At 40.4% G+C, this 23,838-nt stretch overlaps 1 protein-coding gene across 2 annotated transcripts in view; it reads left to right on the top strand.

The window, feature by feature from the left end:
* Positions 1–23,838, top strand: part of FSD2 (fibronectin type III and SPRY domain containing 2) — a 47,626-nt gene that overhangs the window by 6,134 nt on the left and 17,654 nt on the right. For both annotated transcript variants that reach the window (XM_008062096.2, XM_008062095.2), the window contains exons 2-7: positions 10,140–10,860; positions 11,000–11,095; positions 13,510–13,740; positions 14,998–15,020; positions 15,745–15,866; positions 21,971–22,126. In XM_008062096.2, the coding sequence (XP_008060287.1) occupies positions 10,219–10,860; positions 11,000–11,095; positions 13,510–13,740; positions 14,998–15,020; positions 15,745–15,866; positions 21,971–22,126 (1,270 nt within the window). In that variant the 5' untranslated portion in view covers positions 10,140–10,218. The remainder of the gene's footprint in view (positions 1–10,139; positions 10,861–10,999; positions 11,096–13,509; positions 13,741–14,997; positions 15,021–15,744; positions 15,867–21,970; positions 22,127–23,838) is intronic.

Here is a 23,838-nt window from a genome sequence, read left to right as displayed (position 1 = left end):
TAACCAGATCTCCAAAGTGACGAGTGTGCCCAAAAGTTTGCGAAGCCCCATTGCAGAGGAGGAGCTCTGGCAGACTGGTGGGAGGACACCTCACTAACAGGCAACACGCACTGGCTGCCGTGGAGGAGACCGCAGACTTGCGACTTGGGAGGCTGGATGGATGTCACGCCACCTGGTGAGTTGGGGAAAGTGAGAGGCGATGAGCTCCACCTGGCAGCGCTGAGCTTGAGGTGGCTGCAGATGTTTAGAGAGGCAGCTGCTCCTCAGAACTTCTGCCTCTGTGTGGGGCAGAGGTTAGGGCCCCAGACATGAATTTGGAGCCCACAGCAGAGACAGGGATGTGGGAGTCGTGAGAGTGGACAGAATCATCTCAAGCAGGTAGAGAGTGGGAAAAGGGCCTAGGATGGAGGTTGGAAGCATGCCAGTGTGTGAGGAGCAGCCAAGGGAAGGAACTTGACAGAGATTTCAGCAATCAGTCGCCTAGGAGGAGGAAAAGAAGGATCGATAGGTTCGAGTGGCACAGAGAGATCAGAGGGCACCAGATAGAGTCCAGGGATTTCACAGTTAGGCCATCAGAAATGTTATATTAAAAAGGCAATCAAAGGCTGGGAATGGTGACTAACGCCTGTAATCCTGACACTTCGGGAGACTGAGGCAGGAGGAATGCTATAGTTCAGGAGTTCCAGACCAGCCTAGGTGACATAGTGAGGCCTTGTCGCTATAAAAAAAAAAAAAAAAAGCAACAACAAACTACTCCTGAGTAGTCCTAGCTACTTAGGAAGCTGAAGCAGAAGGATCACCTGAGCCCAGGAGGTTGAAGCTGCAGTGAGCTGTGATGGCAGCAACTGCACTCCAGCCTGGGCAACAGAGTGAGACTCCAACTCAATTTTTTTTTAAAAAGGGCAATCAAACGTGGAGATAAATAAAAAGAAAGAAAAAATAATGAATTTTTAAAAACATGATTTTGGACATGCCATTAAAAGGGCAGTCTAGCAGCAGAGATGACAAAATCTTTCCCTGCAGAAAGGTAAGCAGAGCTGATAAAGGAAGTGTCTGAACTTGACTTCTGTGTAACTGTGGAATAAGCAGAAAAGGCAAACAGCTGGCTGCTTACGTTGACCTTATACATGGAAATTATGGGAAACTGGATCATAAAAATTCCACATTAGGAAAAAGTGCTAAACTGTATCTTACATTTTTTTGCTTGTTATTTTTCTCAGAACCTAATTGTATATGTGTCATGTTGAAACAGTTTAATAATATAGTTATTTTTTTTAAAAGCATTAGGCTTACAGCAATTTTTTAAATGGGAGGCATTCGAAACTGGATCATGATGATGGTTGCACAACTTGGGGAATTTACTAAAAATCATTGGATTCTGTGCTTAAAACAGATTAATTTTATGGTATATCAGTTATATTTACATAAAGTTCTTTCAAGAAAGGAATTAGGGAATAAGATAAGCAGCTCACATAATTCCTAGTTTTGTGTAGGAATATATTGTTGATAAAGTGCCTGTGCAGATGAATTACCATGGCACAATAATAGTGATTGGTTAACTACACACAACAATTATGGTGGTTGGAAATTTAAGCCAATATTTGAACATCAACTGTACCTGTTTTTGACTTGTGCAGTTAAATAATAAAAGTTACTTTTCTGAACAAAAAAGGTCACCTTAGCAAGAACAGTTTTGTTTGTTTGTTTGTTTGTTTTTTGAGTTGGAGTCTCACTCAGTCGCCCAGACTGGAGTGCAGTGGCCGCTCCCGGCCACCGCAGCCTCGCCTGCTGGGCTCCGGCAATCCTTCCGCCTCAGCCTTCCGAGTAGCCAGAATTACAGGCATGAGCTACCATGCCCGGCTGATTTTTGGATTTATTGTAGAGATGAGGTCTCGCTGCCCAGGCGGTCTCGAACCCACGGGCTCAGGCAATCCACTCACCTCAGCCTCCCAAAGGCATGGGATTACAGGCTGAGCCACCGAGCCCGACTGCAAGAACAGTTTTAATGGTATGTTGGGACTGGAATCCAGTTTGCAGAGTGTGGATCAGTGGTCTTCAAACTTTTTGCTTGTGATCTCCCTTAGGTTACCCAAAAACTTTTTATCAAAAGTTTAAATAATCTTGGGTTAGGTAATGGCTTCTCATATATGGTACCACAAACACAAGCTAAAAAAAAAAAAAGATAGATTGGACATCATCAAAATTAAAAGATTTTGTGCCATCAAGAAAGTGAAAAGAGGCTGAGCATGGTGGCTCAGTCTGTAATCCCAGCACTTTGGGAGGCCAAAGCAAGAGGATTGCCTGAGCCCAGGGGTTTGAGACAAGCCTGGGCAACTTGGTAAGACCTCCTCTCTACAATAAATCACAAAAACTAGCCGGGTGTGGTGGCGTGTGTCTGTAGTTCCAGCTACTTGGAAGGCTGAGGCGGAAGGATCACCTGAGCCCAGCAGGTCGAGGCTGCGGTGGCCGTGAGTATGCCACTGCACTGCAGTCTGGGCGACAAGAGTGAGACTCCAACTCAAAAAAAAAAAAAAGAAGAAAAGAAAAAGAAAGTGAAAAGACAATTCCAACTCAGAGAATGAGAGAGAAAACATTTGCATATCTTATATTTTAAAAAGACTTGTATCTAGAATATATAAGGAACTCCTATAATTTAATAAACAGAGAAATAACCCAATTTTTAAAAAGGTGGTATTAGTCGGGGTTCTTTAGAGAAACAGGACAGATAGAATGTGTGTGTGTGTGTGTGTGTGTGTGTGTGTGTGTGTGTGTGTGTGTGTGTGAGAGAGAGAGAGAGAGAGAGAGAGAGAGAGAGAGATTTATTTTAAGGAATTTTCTCACACAATTATGGATACTGGCAAGTCCAAAATCTGCATGGTAGGCTGGCAGGCTGGGGACTTAGGGAAGATGCTGCAGCTCAAGTTTGAATGCCATCTGCCGTCAAAATTCCTTCTTGCTCCAGAGAGATACATCTTTGTTCTATTTGGGCCTTCAATTATTGATTGGGTGAGACTCACTCACGTTATGGCAATCTGCTTTGCTCAAAGTCCACTAATTAAAACATTAATCCCACCCAAAAAAAACCCTCTCAGAAACATCCAGAATAATGTTTACTAAATATCTAGGCACCATGGCCCAGCCAAGTTGACACAAAATTAACCAACACAATAGGCAAAGAAGTTGTATAAAGAATTCTCTGAAGAAGATGTGAATATGCCAATAAGTTCATGAAAACTTGAAAAAAGTTTCCCATAATCCATATGGGAAATGCAAATAAAAATCACAATGAGATATCACTTCATACCTACTAGATGACTCTAATTTTTAAAATGGACAATAACAAGTGTTGGTGAGAATATGGAGAAGTTGGAAACGTCATACACTTGTGGTGGGAATACAAAATGTTGCATCCACTTTGGAAAACAGTCTGGCAGTTCCTCAAAATGTTAAGCATAGAGTTACCATAAGACCCAGCAATTTCACTCCCAAATATATACTTAAGAGAAATGAAAACCTATGTTCACACAAAAACTTGTATATGAATGTTCATAGCAGCATTATTTATAATATACAAAAGTAGAAACAATTCAGATGTCTGTTAATTTATGAATGGATAAACAAAATATGGTATATCCATATAACGGAACATTACTCAGCTATAATAAGGAATGGAGTTCTTAGTACATTCTGCAACATGGATGGGTGAACGAACCTTGAGAATATTATGCTCAATGAAAAAAGCCATATACACACAAAAAACATATATTGTATTATTTCCATTTATATGAAATATCCAGGATAGACAAACCCTTAGAAACATAGATTAGTGGTTACCCAGGAGCTGGGAGGAGCAGGGAATGGGGAATAATTGCTAATGGGGTGATAAAAGTGTTCTGGAATTAGATAGTTGTGATGGATGCACAACTCTGTGAATATACTAGAAACTACTAAACTGTACACTTTACAAGGGTGGACTCTATATGTAGATTATATCATAATAAAGCTGTTATAATTTAAAAGTATAAATGGTTGGAACAGGTTTGCTTTCTGGTATATTATAAATATTCACATTTTCAAATAAAATTCATCACTCTTTTAATTTATTCAGTGGACTCTTAAATACTATAGCATTTTTATACCCTTTATCATGTATCTTTAAAAAATAAGCACAAACTCTTCTATAACATTAGAAATTTTGCATTTTTAGTTTTTCTCCTTGAATTTGTATTTTCTTTTTACTTATCAACAGAATGCAATATCTTTCTACACTTGGAAAGTCTTTTCTTGATCACCTATGATACATCGCTACAAAAATACACATATGTAACTTGAGACTTAAATGTTTTCTTGTTTTCCTGAAACCATAAGTCTCTAAACGGTAAGCTGTTTTTCTTCTGGATTAAGTTACCAGTACAATTTTTAGTCACATGTAAATAAAACAATGTAAATACATTACAAATTTTGATAAATAATTATTAAACAAAAATAAACTGGAAATGCATCTCTTAATGAGACAGATGGGGCTTTTTAAAAAAGTTAATTTGTGTATCTATGGATTAAAATCATATATTCTAGGCTGCAACAGGAATTAGAGTCCACTATCTTCCTGGTTTTCATTTTGTTGCTGTAAGCACTGAGTAACCTTGCCCACCTACATAAGCAGATGGAAATGAAAGCACTTTATTATAGCAATGTTACTCAATCCTTTGAACTCTTTCTGAAATGTATGCCAAATATTACATAGTGGGCTCTCTTAAAAAATTATTATTAATCATATATTAGCTGACAATTTGATTAGATCCTCCTTCAATTTTGTTGAAAGCAAAGAACTGGAAACCACTCAGCCTGAAAAAAATTTTTCTTAGCCGGGCTCGGTGGCTCAGCCTGTAATCCCATGCTTTGGGAGTCTGAGGTGAATGGATTGCCTGAGCCCATGGGCTCAAGACCTGCCTGGGCAACTTGGCGAGACTTCATCTCTACAATAAATCAAAAAATTAGCCAGGTGTGATAGCGCGCGCCTGTAGTTCCAGCTACTTGGAAGGCTGAGGTGGAAGGATCGCCGGAGCCCAGCAGGTCGAGGCTGCGGTGCCAGGAGCAGCCACTGCACTCCAGTCTGGGTGACAAAGTGAGACTCCAACTCAAAAAAAAAATTTTTTTTTCTTACCTATTCATTAATGTCATTCACTCTCTCACCATTTGGTAGAAATTCTTTAGTCCTTTTATTTAGTCCCCTGGAGGTTTTTTAAATTCCCAAGAAATGAAATCTCACAGTGCAAAGTAATATTCAGGACAAGTGAGAGGTATAGTCTTGCAATACAGAGAAGAAGAGAAAAGAATCTGCACAAAGTCCCAAATGCTGACTCCTTCCCAGTCAGAGCAACTCTGGGAAAGATTAAATATGAAGTTGACCACCTGGAAGTGGATACTCCTAAAACTATCCATGCTTGTGTACCCCTTGGAAAGTCTTCAGGTTCATATGCTGTAGTTGAGAACGGTGGTGTAAATGGCACTCTTTATAGGAGCCTGAATGTAAAAAGAGAAGGAAGACAGAATAAATTGTAGCAAGAGAAAAAATTCAGGTGGAAAGGTTATTTTTAGGCTGGGACAAGGTGTTAGTAATCTATTGTTACATAACAAATTATCCCAAAACTTGGCAGCTTAAAACAACAAATATGTATTATCTTGCATGGTTTCTGGAGGTCAAGAATCTGAAAACAACTCATATAGATGATTCTGACTCAGCATCCCTCATGAGGCTTGGTGACCACTTTCCCTTAGTCCTCCTAATGCACTTGACACTTGCACAATGCTTCCAACTCCCTCTGCTCACCTGCCAACCAGCTTTCCTTGGTTCACCTGTGTCTCTATGTATTTTTCTTGCTTGCATAGCAACTGTGGACCCGCTCTGACCAGGAAAATTCAGTCCTTTCCTTCAGTCTTAGAGTATCCTTTAGTGTCCTCTTTCTTTCTTTTCCTCCCTCCCCCGCCCCCACCACCTCTCTCTCTCTCCCTCTCTCTCTTTCAAGTTGGAGTCTTACTCTGTTGCCCAGGCTGAGGTGTAGTGGCTCACTGCAGCCTCAACCAACTGGGCTCAGATGATTCCTTTGCCTCAGCCTCCCAAGTAGCTGGGACTACAGGTGTAGGCCATCATACCTGGCTATTTTTTTTTTTTTTTTTTTTTTAGCAATAAGTTCTTGCCATGTTGCCCAGGCGGGTCATGAGCACCTGGGCTCAAGCAATCCTCCTGCCTCGGCCTCCCAAAGTGCTGGGATTATAGGTGTGAGTTACCACACCCAGCCTAGTGTTCTTTCTTTATAGTTACTCTCTTATCATAGTTTAATCCTTCTTTATAGTAAACTGTCTTTCTCTGACGTTACATCTTTAGTCCTCAGTAGACATAAAGATGACAATATTCTTTCCTAAGCTCTATTTTACTATCCTGCGAATTAGATATTCATACCAGGTTCTGAGGAGGACTTTTCTTTGTCAGTGTGTTATATTATTTCATAGGAAATGCTATTTCGTTACATGGAAAAAGACATAATAACTTAAGCTACTCCAACAAAGTGTTGTAATTTAGAAATTCCTAGGAAGTTTCTCATAATGAATAGATAAGAAAAATTAATAATAATGCAGCCAATTATATGTTGTCTATAGGATATACACTTTAGACTCAGAGATACAAATAGATTGAAAGCAAAAGGATAGAGAAAGATATATCATGTAAACAGCAACCACAAGAAAGCTAGAGTGGCTATACTGACATCGGAGATTTTAAAACAAAAAGTTACTAGAGATAAAGAGGAATATTTTGCAATTATAAAAATATGTAATAATTATATACATATTTGCAGCTAACAACAGAGCACCAAAATAAATATGAAATAAAAGGTGACATAAATAAAGAGAGATATAGACAATTGCATAAATGAAGGGAAATATAGACAATCTAAAAACAATAGTTTGAGTTTCCATATTTTCAATAATGGACAGAAGAACTAAGCAGAAGAAAATAGAAGACTTCAATAATACTCTAAACCAACTGAACCTAACAGACGTCTATAGATCACTCTGCCCACAACAGCAAAATGCACGTCTTTTCAAGTGCTTATGGAACATTCTCTAGAATAGACCATATGCTAGCCCATAAAGCAAATCACAATAAATTTGAAAGGGTGGAAAAAATACAAATATGTTCCCCGACCACAATGAAATGGAATTATATCCACACAAATGGTTTTTAACAGCATTATTTTAAACAGTGAAAAGATAGAAACATCCCAAAAGAAATGGGGAGCCATCCAAATCAACTAATAAATGAATGAACAAAATATAATGTATCCATAAAATGGAATATTGTCCAGCCCTAAAAAGGAATGAAGTACTTATACATGCTACAGCATGGATGAACCTTAAAAACATCATGCTCTGTGAAAGAAGCTAGTCACAAAAGATCATGCATTGTATGACTCTATTTATATGAAATGTCCAAACTGGAAAATCAATAGAGACAGAAAGTAGATTAACAGTTGCTTAGGGCAAGTGGAAATGGAGGAGTGCCAGTAGTGATAGCTATATGGTACAGGCTTTCTTTTTGAGGTGATAAAAATGTTCTAGGAGGCTGAGGTGAGTGAATTGCCTGAGCCTGCGGGTTCGAGACCCACTTGGGCAGCAAGACCTCATCTCTACAATAAATTAAAAAATCAGCTGGGCGTGGTAGTGTGCACCTGTAGTTCCAGCTACTTGGAAGGCTGAGGCGGAAGGATCGCTGGAGCCCAGCAGGTCGAGGCTGTGGTGTCTGGGAGCCGCCACTGCACTCCAGTCTGGGCGACAGAGTGAGACACCAACTCAAAAAAAAAAAAAAGTCCTAAAATTGACTGTGATGATCACTACACGTATGTGTGAATATACTAAAAACCATACACTTCACAAGTGAAGTGTATGGTATGTTAATTATATTGCCATAAAAATATAATAATATAACACAATGGCTATTCTATGTCAGGAAGAAAGTAAGGACTTTGGAGTCCAACAGACTGTTTTAATCCAGTTCTCTAACAAGCAGGCACAAAGTGGGATTAAATGGACAAGGATTTTATTAGGAGAAACACACATGTGACATATAATGGGGAGGAAGGTAGAAAAGGCTGGTAGAGCTGTGAGACCATGACACAAGTCTGACCACAAATGAAGGAGAGCAGGAAGAAAGGTTGAATGTGGCATCCTAGACTGCCAGGCATTTTAAGAAAGGTTTGGTCATTTGTCAAGGAGTCCTCTGGCCAAAACGGAGTTGTTTTGTTTTTTGTTTTGTTTTGTTTTGTTCAGAGAGAGGATCTTGCTATGTTGCCTAGGCTGATCTCAAACTTCTGGGCTCAAGCGATCCTCCCGCCTCAGTCTCCTGAATAACTGGCACTATAGAGTTTTGTGTCAACCAGCAATGGATCTCTGAGTAGCTGACACTACAGAGGAGTTCTGTGTCAACCAGAATGGATCTGCCTTAATATCCCTGCTACACTTTGTCACTGGATGGCAGATGTTTATGGGAAGTGTGTCCTCCATGCAACACAGCAATGGATTTCAGAGTGCAACTGAAACCTCTGGTCAATTACTCTCCCCGTAGTTGGATATCTGCAAAGCACAGTCTTGGGGCCACCACACTGATTAAGGCTCAAACCCCAGTTCAACAATTTACTATGTGACTTTGCACAAGATACTCTCTCTGAGACAGAGTTTTCTCTTCTATAAAATGAGGATAATAGCAATGCCTACCACATAGGGTTGATGTGATGATAATATCTTATATATAGACTGCCTAGCACAAAAAGGGCACATGATGTCTCCCACAAGTAGTAACTACTACTAATATTATATCTACGAATGCTGTTATTATTATTAATATTTCTTTCTAGATTTTATGCACATTCATTAGAATAGTGAATATCATATTCTACATAGAATGAGTATTGTTTATTTTACTTAACATCACATTGTAAGTCTTTTTCCAAGCAATCATTTGCTCTCCATAAACACTTTAAAGGCTGCTTTGTGTTCTGTATTGTGCTCATGCTGTAGTTTACTTAACCATTCTTCTAATCTCTAGATCTTTAAAAAATTTTGTGTAGTTATGAAATTTTTTATGGTGGACATTTTTATATAAAAATAATTTTTGCCTTGCATTTGGGATTTTTCCTCAAGGTTCCAGAATAGAATTACCAAGTCAGAGGTATAAACAGTTTTAAGGCTCCTGGCCCAGGTTGCTGAATTTGCTCTCCAGAAAGGAAGGGCAAGTTCACATGTCAAGCAGCAGCATATGAGAGTTCACTCTACCCTTGTCCAGCCTGGGGAATAATTTTTATATTTTAAAATATTCGCTAACTGGAAAGACAAAATGGTAAATTTTATTTGTTCTCTGTTACAGATAAGTATAGTTTTCAAATGTTTTTGTGCAGGTGATTTATGCAAATGTAATTGTTTTGTGAATTTCCCATGTGCATGCATCTATTGAGGTCTTACTTTTCAATCAATTTATACGATTAAAAAAAATAATTGCCGGGCTCGGTGGCTCAGCCTGTAATCCTGCGCCTTTGGGAGGCTGAGGTGAGTGGATTGCCTGAGCCCGCGGGTTCGAGACCCGCCTAGGAAGCGAGACCTCATCTCTACAATAAATTAAAAAATCAGCCAGGCTTGGTAGCACACGCCTGTAATTCCGGCTACTTGGAAGGCTGAGGTGGAAAGATCGCCGGAGCCCAGCAGGTCGAGGCTGCAGTGGCCGGGAGGGCGACTGCACTTCAGTCTGGGCAACAGAGTGAGACTCCAACTCAAAAAAAAATAAAAATAAAAAATAATAATTGCCCGAGACTCTTCACGTTATTTTGCCTTTTGTTTGTTTAATGTGCAGAAGTCTTTCATTAGTCCTATCTATTGACATTTCTTGTAATTTCCTCTGTCTCTTTTAAGCATAGGAACCCCATCCTTCCATAGAAACAAACCTTTCTTTACAAGTGATTCAAGGCAAAACCACAACTGAGCTGCACAGATGTTTTTTCTTAAAATCGTAAATAAGTAGAGCCCAATCTAATGACCATTTACTGCAGTAACCTTCTCAGGAACTGATTTTTCCCTCTCTTTTTGTGTTCCAGGACCCGAGATACTCTCTATTAACTGTCCAGGAAGGATCTTTCTTATACAAAGGTGCTTCTCAGGGTTTCCCGAATTACAATGGAGGAAGAAGCTGGGGAGGAACCAGGGCTGGACAGGTCTGCTCCCAAGGATTTCCACTTTTATCACATGGATCTTTATGATTCTGAAGACAGACTGCAGATCTTTCCAGAAGAAAATACTAGGATGAGGAGAGAAGTAGTCCAGGCTGAAAAGACCAGTGAGCCAAGAGGGGCAGGGGATGCTAAGGCTCAAAGAGACCTTCAAGAGGAAGTGGACGAACTTGCCCACTTATATGGACTTGAAGATGATAATGATTTAGGGGATGAGTTTGTTGATGAAAACATGACCAGAATGGGGGTTCCGGAATACCCTCCTTATGTGATGAAGAGGAGAGACCCAACCAGGGGGCAAAGTGACTGGAGACTTAGTGGAGAAGCAGCGGAGGCTGAGGACCTGGGTTTTGGAGAGTGGGGCTCAGCAGGCCAGTGCCAGGACCTGCGGGAAGCCTATAGGTATGCACATGGCCGTGCCAGTGAAGAATATGAATGCTATGTCATTCCAGAGGAGGAGGATGAGGAAGAAGCTGCCGACATCTTCTGTGTCACCTGCAAAACCCCAGTAAGAACTTTTGAGAAGGATTTTGATGAACACAAGGAGCATGAAGTGACCCCACTCAGTAAAGCACTAGAGAGTGCCAAGGTAAATATGTCCTTGGTTTCTTCTTTGTCTTGATATTGTATTTGTATCTCAAGTATGTAGGCAGGGCATACATCTAAAATGGCTTCTACAAAAGAGAAAGGTAATGCTAACAATCTATTTGTGGTCCTCCGTTGGATAGGATGAAATTCACAAAAACATGTACAAATTGGAAAAGCAGATTATCGAAATGGAAAACTTTGCAAATCACTTGGAGGAGGTTTTCATCACAGTGGAGGTAAGAGCACACTTGATGACCCCATCAGACACATGTTGCTTCCATCAGTGGCTAGGTCAAGCAGCTATTAATCCGTTTTCTTAGAATGTGAGGGTTCAACACTGCCCCCACTGCCATTACCCCTTCTTCTGACCTCCCATAGCACCTGGGCATATGCCTCGTGGAACTGATTACCTGTCAGCACTCCCTACTGAACTATAAGTTGCTGATGGAGAAGCTGGGTATTCTCTGTCTTTATATCCCCAATCCATGAGCATGGTTTGTTTCGAGAGCAGGCATTTTATATTTTTGTTGCATTAATAAACAAGTCTTTAAGTTCTCCAGTCATCGTCCTTCTTCTTCATTGGCTCCTTTCTCTTCTCATCTCTCTTTACCTGAATCACTAATTGTACATAATTTAGACCATTGTTCCAACAAGGATGACTTAATGGTGGCATTATCTGGTGAAGCCCCTCATTTGATCTCAGGTGGTGAAGAAGGGAACAGCTTTTCCTTTGCCCTTCGTTGTTTATTTGTTTTGGTTCTCTTTCCTCTTTTTCTTTTTTTGTCTTACTCACTGAGAATCCCTTGGGTGTTATCTGGTGCACTGGCTATATAACCAGACACAGTGAGGTTCCATGTTGTTTCTTTGTTTTTTGGAGTTGTTAATTTTAGGCGTTTGGGGGTACCTACTACGTTGACTACATAAAGTTGAGTGTGGAGTGTCAAACAGTTTTTAGTTGTTTTAAGAGACAAAATATCCACTTCTACCAGTTATTGCTACTCAAATGCAGGTACACTTTTGGCTGTGCATGGGTTAAAAATAAGTTTATGTATTGTGTTTGTCTAGTTAGCAATTTCCAGACTTTCCTGAGAGATCAGTGAAAGTTCAGAATTTCAGGGTGGGGAGGGATTATTCATCATTTAATGACCTCTCTCCCTCCATGACATGAAGAAGAATGTGAGCTCTTGATTCAGAGGCCAAGGCTACTGAGATAGAAGTTGCTTCTCTGTAACTTCTGCCCATTGGTCATGTTGGGCCCTAGAGCTACACAGAATATAACCAGTTTCTCCCTCTCATGGGCCAGGCTTGATAAGGCAACACAAGATACCCATCCTGTCTTTGCTATACTTTTTTCTTCAGCTGTTATCTGTTTCTCATAATATTAAAACATTCCCATGACTGTCACCAAACATGTCACACTCCCTTGTGTGTGCCTCAGTAGGTATATACTATACCACTGTGACACCAGAGCTCAACCCAACCTTCCAGATGAGGAAGACCTGGACTGAGAACCTCAGTATTTTCCCTCTCTCTTTTCTTCATGCGGCTGCTCTCATTCTGTTGAGGCAAACTCAGATTGTATCAACAGGAGTCTCTCATATGAATTAACTAAGCCCCGGGCCTATTTCCCAAGAAGCTAGACCTTTTTCACCCTTACTCTTACAAGGAAGAGCTATCGCACTAATCTTCTGTGGAAGACACAGAGGAGGGGCAAGCTCTTCCACTGCTGAGCATAGGATGATGGTAGGAGGGGTGAATATACAACATCACAAACAAAACTTTTTACACTCTGCTCTGCCAACTTACTTTCAGACCAAAGTAGCTTTATCCTCAATGAGGACTCTGTTGGCCATCCTTTCGTCCTCAACACTGGGGAGTCATCTATTGCTTTTCCCTCTCTTCCACCATTCTGAGCAATCCTATGCACATAGCAGGGGTTCAGTAATCCCTGAATGATTGATAAGAGGCTCTTGTTTGGAAATCCCCCCATCATCTGATGAGAATGACATCAATCAGAACCTGCTGAGCTCTCCTGGGCTTGCAATATGAATAATACATGCTCCACTTAATATTCTCATCTATCGTGCTTCTGGATAAAGTATTGTCAGAACTCTCCCTCTGCTTTCCTACATTTTCTCATCTATTAGACAGTGCCACGTGGCCACACCCTAGCTCCTCTTTGCCTTCATCTTTCCCCTGGTTGATATGATCCTAGTTGATATAAACTTTGTGTTCCTATGATCCAAGCACTATGGAGAGAAGATGAGCATCCTGAGAGGTGGAGAGCTCAGGAAAGAACAATAGGTGGGAATCTCTCAGGGAAAATAGTTCCATGTTAAAGTCCAGTAGCAGGCTGACTCATCACTGATAATCTCCCAGGTCAGTTGTCATGGTGATAGGAGGTAGCTGAAACTAGAGGAGGCTTGCAAAATGCTGCTGGAGAGAAAGTCGTGCTTTTTGTTTAGATTATTTGTGGGGTTCTTAGGCTGAAGACTCCTGTCTGCCAGCTCCCCTGACATCCTGGCAAGAGATGATAAGACAAAGTAGAAGAACTAAAACTGCTCTAGATAGATATGCCTTCATGCCCCTAATGACTCCAATCGACACACTACGTGCACTGAAATGATCACTGAGGTCAGTTGTCTTGCAGGAGAATTTTGGAAAACAAGAACAAAACTTTGAGTCACGTTACAATGAGATCTTGGAAACACTTGCTCAAAAATATGAAGAAAAAATACAAACTCTGGGAGAGAAAAAGAAAGAGAAGCTGGAGACCTTATATGGACAACTGGTCAGTTGTGGAGAAAACCTTGATACCTGTAAAGAGCTGATGGAAACAATAGAAGAGATGTGTCATGAGGAGAAGGATGATTTCATAAAGGTCAGTAATGAAATGAAATGAAATGAAATAATGAACGTAAAGGAAAGAAATGGAATTAGGAACTGAACTGACAGTTATGGTCGAGGTAGGTTGGTTGTCCTCTCTCTTCCTGGAGGCGTTGGTATTGACTTTTATGTTCAGCATCCATTTGATTCCACTGGATGTTTGTAATGGGGAGGTTGCCACCCCATTTCTTTGCTTAGCTTTGACATGAGCAGCCAAGCAGTCTTGTACACAGTTTACCATTGCTGCGGTAGCACCAGTCTTTGTTGCTCTGTTCTGGTTAGCCAGAGATCTGTCCCCACATCCTGGAGCTGAGCAAAAACAGTGTCCTGAGAGTTTTCTAGTCACCTTAGATGGCCTCTTCGAGATCTGGCGAGGAACTTAAGTCTGAAAAGGCACATTAAATTTCCCAGTTACAAGTACAACAATTGAAAATCTTACTTCATAAACTCAGACATGCCAAAAAAACCTCATTTCCTAGTTTTCTTGAAATCAAATCAACTCCCCCATGTGGCTGGACAGTGGGAATTTCACTCTCACTCAGAGCCATGGTCCCTTTCTTCTCAAGGTACCACATAAGGATCAGAGACAGATGTGTTGTTCAGGATGTAGAGGAAGAGCCTTCGGTCTCCAGAACTTTCTGCTTGCCAAGTGTGGGCCCCCCCCCATTGCCCAAGCCCACAGTCACCCCTCAGAGCCCACAGCATCTTCTTCCTGCTGTGCTTGGGGTGAAGGACCCATGAATAAAGCCGAAGAGCAATTTGGCAGCCACCAAGAATGCCACCAATACTCATACTTCTTGAACTAGAGGTTCTGTGATACCAGTGTATTCAAAATGTGGAGAAGGTGGTCTTCCTACCATTACTTATGATGGTGAAAAATTGGAAACAGTCAAAATGTCCAACAATAGAGGAAGGATTTGTGTACATGATGGAGTTTCCATTCATTAACTATTTATAATGAATTAGTATACACACTTTCAAATTGATGTTCCAAAAGACCATTTGTAACATGGAAAGTGATGTGATGTTAATAGAAAAAAGCAGTACTGTGATATGGAAGAGAGCATACAAGCATGGGGTGGTTTTGTTAGGGTGTGGGATATACGGCATATGGCTGCTTTTAAAAAATCTTTTCCTAATTTCTAAGTTTTCTAATATATTTATATTATTATGTTATATTTATATTATTATACATGCAGAAAAGGGAATTGCTTTCCAAAATCAATTTAATATTTTCTCCTTTTCTCTTTAGGATGCAGTGGCTATGACTGACAGGTAATATGTTTGTTCTGACACGTATTTTCTTTTCCTGTTTCTTTCACCTCTAGATATCCAAGTAGATTCAGTTCCATTTGGTTATCTACACTGAGTTTCAGCCTTTGTTCTGATCCTAAGAGTAAAATAGTACTGACTTCGGAATGATGGCGTGGGGTCACTAGGAGCCTCTAACATTGAATCTCAAAATTTCAGAGACAGAAGGGAGGATGTATGGTGAGGCCCAGCAAGCTTGTGGTCAGCTCTCCTCCTCAAACCCCTCATTTCACCAGGAGAAACCGAGATCTGGGGAGCACCCCCAACATCTTCCAGCCGTGCCACGATCCAGACTGTGTGGCTGCAGAAAGCATGCCCACTTTAGAGTCAGACAGGAGTTCAACCCCTGCTACTCCCCATAACCTTGGTCAAGTACAACCAGTCTAGGACTCTCCTCATCGACAAACAAGGATCTTGTTAGCGGATGTCCCTCCACCCACCTTCCGACATGACCTTACCCTTCCTCATTTCCCTCAAAGGCACAAATCAATCCCTCCCATCCCCAATGGTGACCTCTTTGTCCGTTTCCAAAGCCAATGGTAGATGGCAGCCAGCATCATGTTAAACTGAAGTCATGAAAGTTCAGGACTGAGGCCTTCTTGATTTATTACTAGTGATCCAGTACTACAGATGCACCCTAAAGGGAATATCTTTCCATTCTTGTGAGTATGTCTTTTTATACCAACAGACTAGGGAAGTTTCTGAAAACAAAAACAGATGTGGAAATCTCTGCACAGCCAGACTTTGAAGACCAGACCTTGGACTTCTCTGATGTTGAGCAGTTGATGGGCTCCATTAACACCATTCCAGGTATGTATCTCACCCATGTGTATGTGTGTCTGTGCGCACATGTGAATACGTGCCAACACATACTTCACAGCAAGCTCAGGTTTCCTGGAGCTTTTTTCTTAAGGTCAGAACACTTAACATGAAACTTATCCCCTTAACATATTTCAAAGTGTACGATACTGTATTGGTAGCATTATGCTGTACAGCACACCTCCAGAACTTACTCATCTTGTATCAATGAATCTTTATATCCAATGAGTAATGTTTGCCCATTTTCTCCTCCCCCCAGCCCATGGCAACCACCATTCTACTCTACTTTTATGAGTCTGACTGTTTTGGATGCCTCATGTATGTCCTACTGTGACTGGCTTCTTTCACTTAGCATAATGTCCTCAAGGTTCATTCATGTTAGGACTTATCACAAATGATAGGACTTCCTTCTATTTTAAGGTTGAATAATATTCCATTGTGTGTCTATACATGTATATACACACATATATAATATGAGTATCATATTTTCTTTTTTCATCTTTTGATAGACATTTAGTTTTTTTCTACATCTTGACTTGTGTATAATGCTGCAACCAACATGGGTGTGCAGATATTTCTCCAAGATCATCACAGCACTATACCCAGAAATGGTATTACTGGGTCATATGGTAGTTCTATTTTTAATTTTTTTTTTTTTTTGGAAACCAGGTATCACTATGTTACCTGAGCTCAAGCAATACTCCTGTCACAGTCTCTCACATAGCTGGATTACAGGCAAATGCCACCACTTTTGGCTTATTTTAAATTGTTTGTGGAATCACCATACTGTTGTCCATAGTGGCCGCACCATTCTACATTTGCACCAACAGCGTGTAAGGGTTCAAATTCTCCACATCCTCACCCACACTTATCTTTTGTTTTTTTGACAATATCATCCTAGCAGGTGTGAGGTGGTATCTCATTGTGGTTTTGATCTGTATTTCCCTAATGAGTAAAGATGCTGAGCACACTCTGATATATCCAGTGGCTATTTGTATGTCTTCTTTGTGGAAATATCTATTCAAATTCTATTGCCCCCCGCCTTTTTTGTTGTTGCTATTGAGTTGTAGGATATTCTTACATAAGTTGGATATTAGTCCCTTATCAGATAAAATGGTGTGCAAGTATTTTCTCCCATTCTGTCAATTGTCTCTTTACTCTGTTTCTTTTGCTATACAAAAGTGTTTTAGTAGAATATAGTACCATTTGTCTATTTTTGTTTTGTTTCTTATGCTCTTGGTGCCAAATCCAAGAAATCATTACCAAAAACAATGTCAAGGAGTTTTACCTCTATGTTTTCTTCAAGAAGTTTTACAATTTAAGTGTTTAATAACCCACTTTGAGTTTACTTTTGTGTATAGTGTAAAACAAGGATCAAATTTTATTCTTTTGCATGTGGATATATAGTTTTCCCAATGCCAATTGTTAAAGAGACTATCCTTTCCCCATTGTGTGTTCTTGACACCCTTATCAAAAAGATCAGTTAACTATATATTCATGGCCATATTTCTGGGCTGTTTATTCTATTCCATTGGTTTTTGTCTCTGGCTTTATGCCAGTACCATACTGTTTCAATTACTATAGCTTTGTAGTATATTTTGAAATCAGGAAGTGTGATGCCTCCAACTTTGTCTTTCTCAAGATTGCTTTGGCTATTAGGGATCTTTTGTAGTTCCATATGAATTTTGGAATTATTTGTTCTATTTTGGTAAAAAAAAAAAAAAAATGCTATTGGGATTTTGATAGGGATTGAGGCCTGAATCTGTAGACCACTTTGGGTAGTATGAACATTTTAACAATATTAATTTTTCCAATCCATGTATACAGAGTGTCTTTCCATTTATTTGTGTTTGCTTTAATTTCTTTCATCAGTATTTCATAGTTTTTAGTATACAATTCTTCCACCCCCTTGCTTAAGTTTATTTCTAAATATTTTATTCCTTTTATGCTATTTTAACATTATAGACCAAATGGACCAAACAGGCACATGCAGAACATTCCATCCAACAACAGCAGAATATACATTCTTCTCAAACACACATGCAACATTCTCAAGAATGGATCACATGTTAGGTCACAAAATAAGTCTTAACAAATTTAAGATTACTGAAATCATATCAAGTATCTTTTATGAAACTAAAAATAGTGGGAAAAAATTTAAAAATTCACAGATATATGGAAATTACACAACCCACTCCTGAACAACCAATGGATCAAAGAAGAAAACAAAAGTAAAAAAATTCCTGAGACAAATGAAAATGAAACACACCATTCCAAAACTTATGAGATGCAGCAAAAGCATTACTATGAGAGAAATTTATAGTCATAAACACCTATATTAAGAAAGAAGAAAGCTATCAAATGAACAACCTAACTTTACATCTTAAGGAAATAGGGGGAAAAAAAGCTAAGCCCAAATTAAGCAAAAAGGGAGAAAATAATAAAGATTACAGCAGAAATAAATCCAAAGAGAAGAGAAAACAATAGAAAGAATCAACAAAACTGAGGACTGGTTATTTGAAAAGATAAACAAAATTGACCATCCTTTAGCTAGACTAACTAATCAAAAAAGAGAGAAGACTCAAATAAATAAAATAAAAAATAAAAGAGGAGACATTACAGCAGATACCACAGAAATACAGAGAATTATAAGAGAATACGATAAACATTTATACACCAACAAATTCGATCATCTAGAAGATATGGATAAATTCCTAGAAACATGTAATCTATCAAGACTGAATCATGAAGAAATAAAAAATATGAACCAATCCATAATGAGTAAAGAGATTGGATCGGTTATCAAAAATCTCTCAACAAAGAAAAGCCCAGGGACAAAGGGCCGCACTGGTGAATTCTACCAAACATTTAAAGAATTAGTATCAGTCCTTCTCAAACTTTTCTAAAGACTTGAAGGGGAGGAAATACTTCCAAATTTATGTTATGAGGCCAATATTACCTTGATACCAAAGCCAGACAAAAACAATACAAGAAAAGAAAATTACAGGTCCATATCTCTGATGGTTATAGAAGCAAAAATTCTCAACAAAATTCTAGCAAACTGAATTAAACAACACATTAAAAGGAGGATGCACTATGATCAAGTGGGATTTATCATTGGGATTCAAGGATGGTTTAACATACCACAAATCAATAAATATGATATACCTCATTAACAGAATTAAGGATAAAAACCATATAATCATCTCAATAGATACAGGAAAAGCACTTGACAAAACGTAATACTCTTTCATGATTTAAAAAAACACTCATATAATAATGGCCACATAAGACATCTCACAGCTAACATCATACTCAATGGTAAAAACTTGAAAGCTTTTCCTCTATGATCTGGAAAAGGCAAGGATGTCCACTCTCAACACTTCTATTCAACATAGTACTAGAAGTCCTAGCCCAAAGCAATTAGACAAGAAAAAGAAATAAAAGGCATCCAAAACTGGAAAGGAAAAAATAAAATCACCTCTATTTGCAGATGATATGATCTTATTGTAGAAAACCCTAAAGACTTCCTGAGGTTTGAGTAAGAAACTTCAATATCTAAAAATAAATAAATAAAAATAAAGATTTAGAAACAAGTATTTTGTAGCTTTAACTTCCTGGTTTTGTCTTTATGGCTTATGAGTATGAGAATAGAGACTGATCTCCCCAGGTAAAGTGCCTACCCTCACTCTGGCTCTAGGCAGCCTTGAAATATTTTCTGTTCATAGGCTGTGCAGCTTCCTGAGCATCTACCTTCCTGCCTAATTTGCACCAAGTGGGAAGCCCACATCTTATTTCCTTAAATGTTGCATTTATGTCCCTCCTGGGTGGCTGTGTTTAGCATAGTGATTAAGAGATGGGCTTGGAATGCGATGGAGCTGGTGAGAATCTCAACTCTGCTACTTTCTAGCTGTGTGACCCTGGACAATTCATCTAACCTCTCTGAATCTTGTTTTCTTCATCTATAAAGTGGACATCATAATACCTTATGGGGAATTAAAGGCAAGGTAATATATGTACAGCACATTACATGGTGCCAAGTATGTTTAAAATATTATTGATGACTTATTTCTAAGAAAAATGTCATCATTCAGCTTTTTTTTTAACTGCTTACCTTCATTTTCTCACCAACATTGAACAACATGATTGAAAACAATGTTATATATATCATTTTAGGTTTTTACTTGCACATATTTAAATAAAAATGGAATCATTGAATCATTTATTTTGTAATCTCTGTGTGTGTTTTTAATTGAGTTGGGCTCTTATTCTTTTGCCCAGGATGGAGGGCAGTAATGTGATCATGATTCACTGATGTCTCGACCTTCTGAGCTCAGGCGATCCTGCCTCCTCAGCCTCCCAAGCAGCTAGGACTACAGGCATACACCACCACATCCAGCTAATTTTTTTATTTTTGTAGAGATGAGGTGTCACTATATTGCCTAGGCTGACCTTGAACTTCTGGACTCAAGCAGTCCTCTTGCCTCAATCTCTTGAAGTGCTGGGATTACAGGTGTGAGCCACTGTGCCCAGCTGTAATCTGCTTGCTTTTTTTTCTTTCAGCAAAACAATTATGATGGAGATTTTCTCTCGCTGATGAATTCTTCCACAATATCAATTTAATGGCTATATACCTTCATTTGTTTACTTAATCCTCGGTTGTTTAATACTAGGCTTTGTGTCATTGTAAGTATTTTTAATCTTAGATCTTGGGGGCCCTTCTTAGAATCACTGTGGGTGATAGAGAGATTTCACTGAGCTGTGATGCCCACTGGATGGTCCTTTCTCTCATCTAGGAATGGTACTTCTCAAATGCTCAGGCCTAGTCATTGGGAAGGAAAGACACAATTGTCCATTTTTTCACCCCCCTATGTCTAGGTCCCACACAGACCATCACCCTCCAGCTTGCTCCGGTGCCTCTTGAGGGGCTACAGTCTCCCAGAACCATCCCCACTCTTACACTGCATCTCTAGGTGGAGCTGTTTTTGACAGTGTATAGAAGGGCATCCGCTGTGAACCTTGGACCTTGTCATTGGGGGATACAGGTTCTTTGTCTTCCTCCTCACCTCTGTTACATTATGGTCTTCTAGCACCTGACCTGAAAGCAAAAGATGAGTCGTGGCTAAGTCAACTCCTTTATCTGTGCTCTTACCTGGATTGCTCAATTTCAAGTTTTGAAACTAAGAATGTTCTTTAAAACCTAAGAAGGAGGGAGGTACTGCTGTGGGAGAATTATGGAGAAAAAATCCATAATTGTTTTTATCAGCTATGTGTGAAACTGTTGAGGTGGGTATAGAGGAGAAGGCAGAAGTACTGGGCTGCAGAGAAGAAAATAATTAACTCAGTAGATAGACTCTAAAGAAGTTGGTTCTGAAAAGAACAATTGGACCACCTCAATCTTTTCTCACTGAAATGTGGGAGATGGGACATTGTTTTGTTAAGCTCTGGTCTGGCCACATGGCTCTTTGAGCTATGGCCGCCATGTTTTCCTAGCTTTGGCCCCTGTCCCCACCTTGGAGAGGTGAATCTTCTCTCTCTCTCTCTCTAATTACTTTCTAAATAAACTATATTTTCCAATCTAAAAAAAAAAAGAAAAGTGGGAGATGGTCATGGGATACCACCCCATGACATACACACGCACACACCACACACACACACACACACACACACACACACACACACACACAAAGCAGTGCTTCCCTGTTGAGGGGTCTTTCCCTCTGTTCACTTCAGGATTAGGGCAGCAGTGCTGTGATCCTGGTTGTCTTGCCTCTTCGGATGTCATAGAAGGGCCAGAGGACCCCCAACCTGGGACAAGACTTGCAAAATATACCCCAGCCTGAGTCACCATCATCGACCCCTATTCCCTAAGCTCATCTGCATTGTCAAAGCAGGAATGAGTGTATTGGTTATTCTTTGTAGACTCACAGTTGAGAGACTCTGTGTTCCCATCCTCGTCCACTCCAGGCTGCCTCTTCCATTTTGAAAACCCACAGATGCACTGGGGGATCAGTGATTCTATAAAGAGGCCACCTCATCCCACACCTCTACTTAAGGCTCCTCTTTTTTTCTCTCTCTCTCTTTTCCTTTTCCAGCTCCTTCTGCTCCAGTGATAAATCCTCAAGCTCCCAACTCAGCCACAGGTTCCTCAGTCCGAGTATGTTGGAGTTTATACTCTGATGACACTGTGGAGAGCTATCAGCTGTATTATCGACCAGTGCAGGACAGCTCACCTGGGAAGAACCAAGCAGGTGAGGCTCCGCCAGGAACATGGGAATGGTTCAGGCTCCTTAGAGCCCCAGACCCTGCCTTCCTTGCAATCAGATGATGGAGATTGGACTAGTCTGCACACAGAGCAGGGTAGGATGGAGCATGACCGAAAGGGTTAGAAAGACATGTTGGAGCATCACTGGGGAGGACCTTGAGGCCAGGTGAAGGGAGTCTGAAGCAGTGGTCCCCAACTTCTTTGGCATCAGGGACTGGTTTCATGGAAGACAATTTTTCCACAGATAGGGGGTGGGGGTGGTTTCAGGATGATTCGAACACATACCATTTATTGTGCACTTTATTTCTATTATTATTACATTGTACTATTTAGGGAAATAATTCTACAACTCACCATGAAAAATAAAAAGAGGTGCTGATGGATGTGGTAAATAAAATAATGGGCGGGCCATGTGCAGACTAAATTAAGTGTGGATTCTGACTTAAAGCCTGCCACCAGGTGTGGCAATTGAAGTACATCAACTCGCTTGCCACTCACTGATAGGGTTTTGATATAAGTCTGCAAACAATTGATTTATTATGGTCTCCATGCGGTCAAACCTCACTGCTAATGTTAATCTGTATTTGCAGCCACTCCCCAGCACTGGCATCACCACCTCAGCTCCACCTCAGATCATCAGGCATTGGATTCTCATAAGGACCATGCAACCTAAATTCCTTGCATGCTCAGTTAATAATAGGGTTCATGCTCAGATGATAATTTTTTTTTTTTTTTTTTGAGTTGGAGTCTTACTCTGTCACCCAGACTGGAGTGCAGTGGCATGCTCACAGCCACTGCAGCCTTGACCTGCTGGGTTCTGGTGATCCTTCTACCTCAGCCTTCCGAGTAGCTGGAACCACAGCTAATTTTTTTTTTTTGTAGAGATGAAGTCTCATCAAGTTGCCCAGGCTGGTCTCGAACCCCTGGGCTCAGGCAATCCTCTTGCCTTGGCATCCCAAAGTCTAGGATTACAGGCGTGAGCCACCACACCCAGCCTTCTATGAGAATCTAATACCACTGCTGATCTGACAGAATACAGAGCTCAGAAGGTAATGTAAACAATGAGGAGTGGCTGTAAATATAAATGAAGCTTTGCAGGCTTGCCACCGCCCACCTCCTGCTGTGTGGCCCAATTCTAACAGTCCATGGACTTGGGGGCCCCTGGTCTAGAATTTATTTAAAGTCGTCAGGTCTGAGCGGTCTTGAGATCAGTCTCTGGCAGCACTGAGCGCAGGAAGGGCTGGGGGCACCCCTTGTTGAGGAGGCCCAGTTGGCTGGCCAAAGTCTAGCATGTCCTGGCCTCTGAGGGTTAGTCTGACTCGTCTCACAGCAGCCTTGTGCTACAGGAGAGACTGGAGGATTATTCTGAAGACCCCGTGAAGGGTGAGGGGGCCTTGGCAGCCTGGAATGGCTGCTGCTGATCACCTCTACATTCCCAGGCTGAGGCAACTCCTGGAAAGGCCACCAGCCTTCACTGTGGGGAACTCTTGGCCCATCCTTTTCCCAGGGAAATGGGTCTGGCTCACGTTGGGTTAGGCCTGGGGTAGATGCCTCTCATCCCTAATAAACAATAAGCTGTACTCCTTTGAGAAGGGAGGGTCAGACAGCAGGAGAGCACCAGCTGAGCATCTGAGAGAATCAGGGCATCAGGGCCAGCCTGACAGTACTTGTCCTGTACGTATGAGATTGCTGGTCAGA

Source organism: Carlito syrichta, unplaced genomic scaffold (assembly GCF_000164805.1).
Source record: "Carlito syrichta isolate Samal-C Ts95f unplaced genomic scaffold, Tarsius_syrichta-2.0.1 Scaffold305654, whole genome shotgun sequence".
NCBI classification, from domain to species: domain Eukaryota; kingdom Metazoa; phylum Chordata; class Mammalia; order Primates; family Tarsiidae; genus Carlito; species Carlito syrichta.
This window is presented reverse-complemented; position numbering and strand designations above follow the sequence as displayed.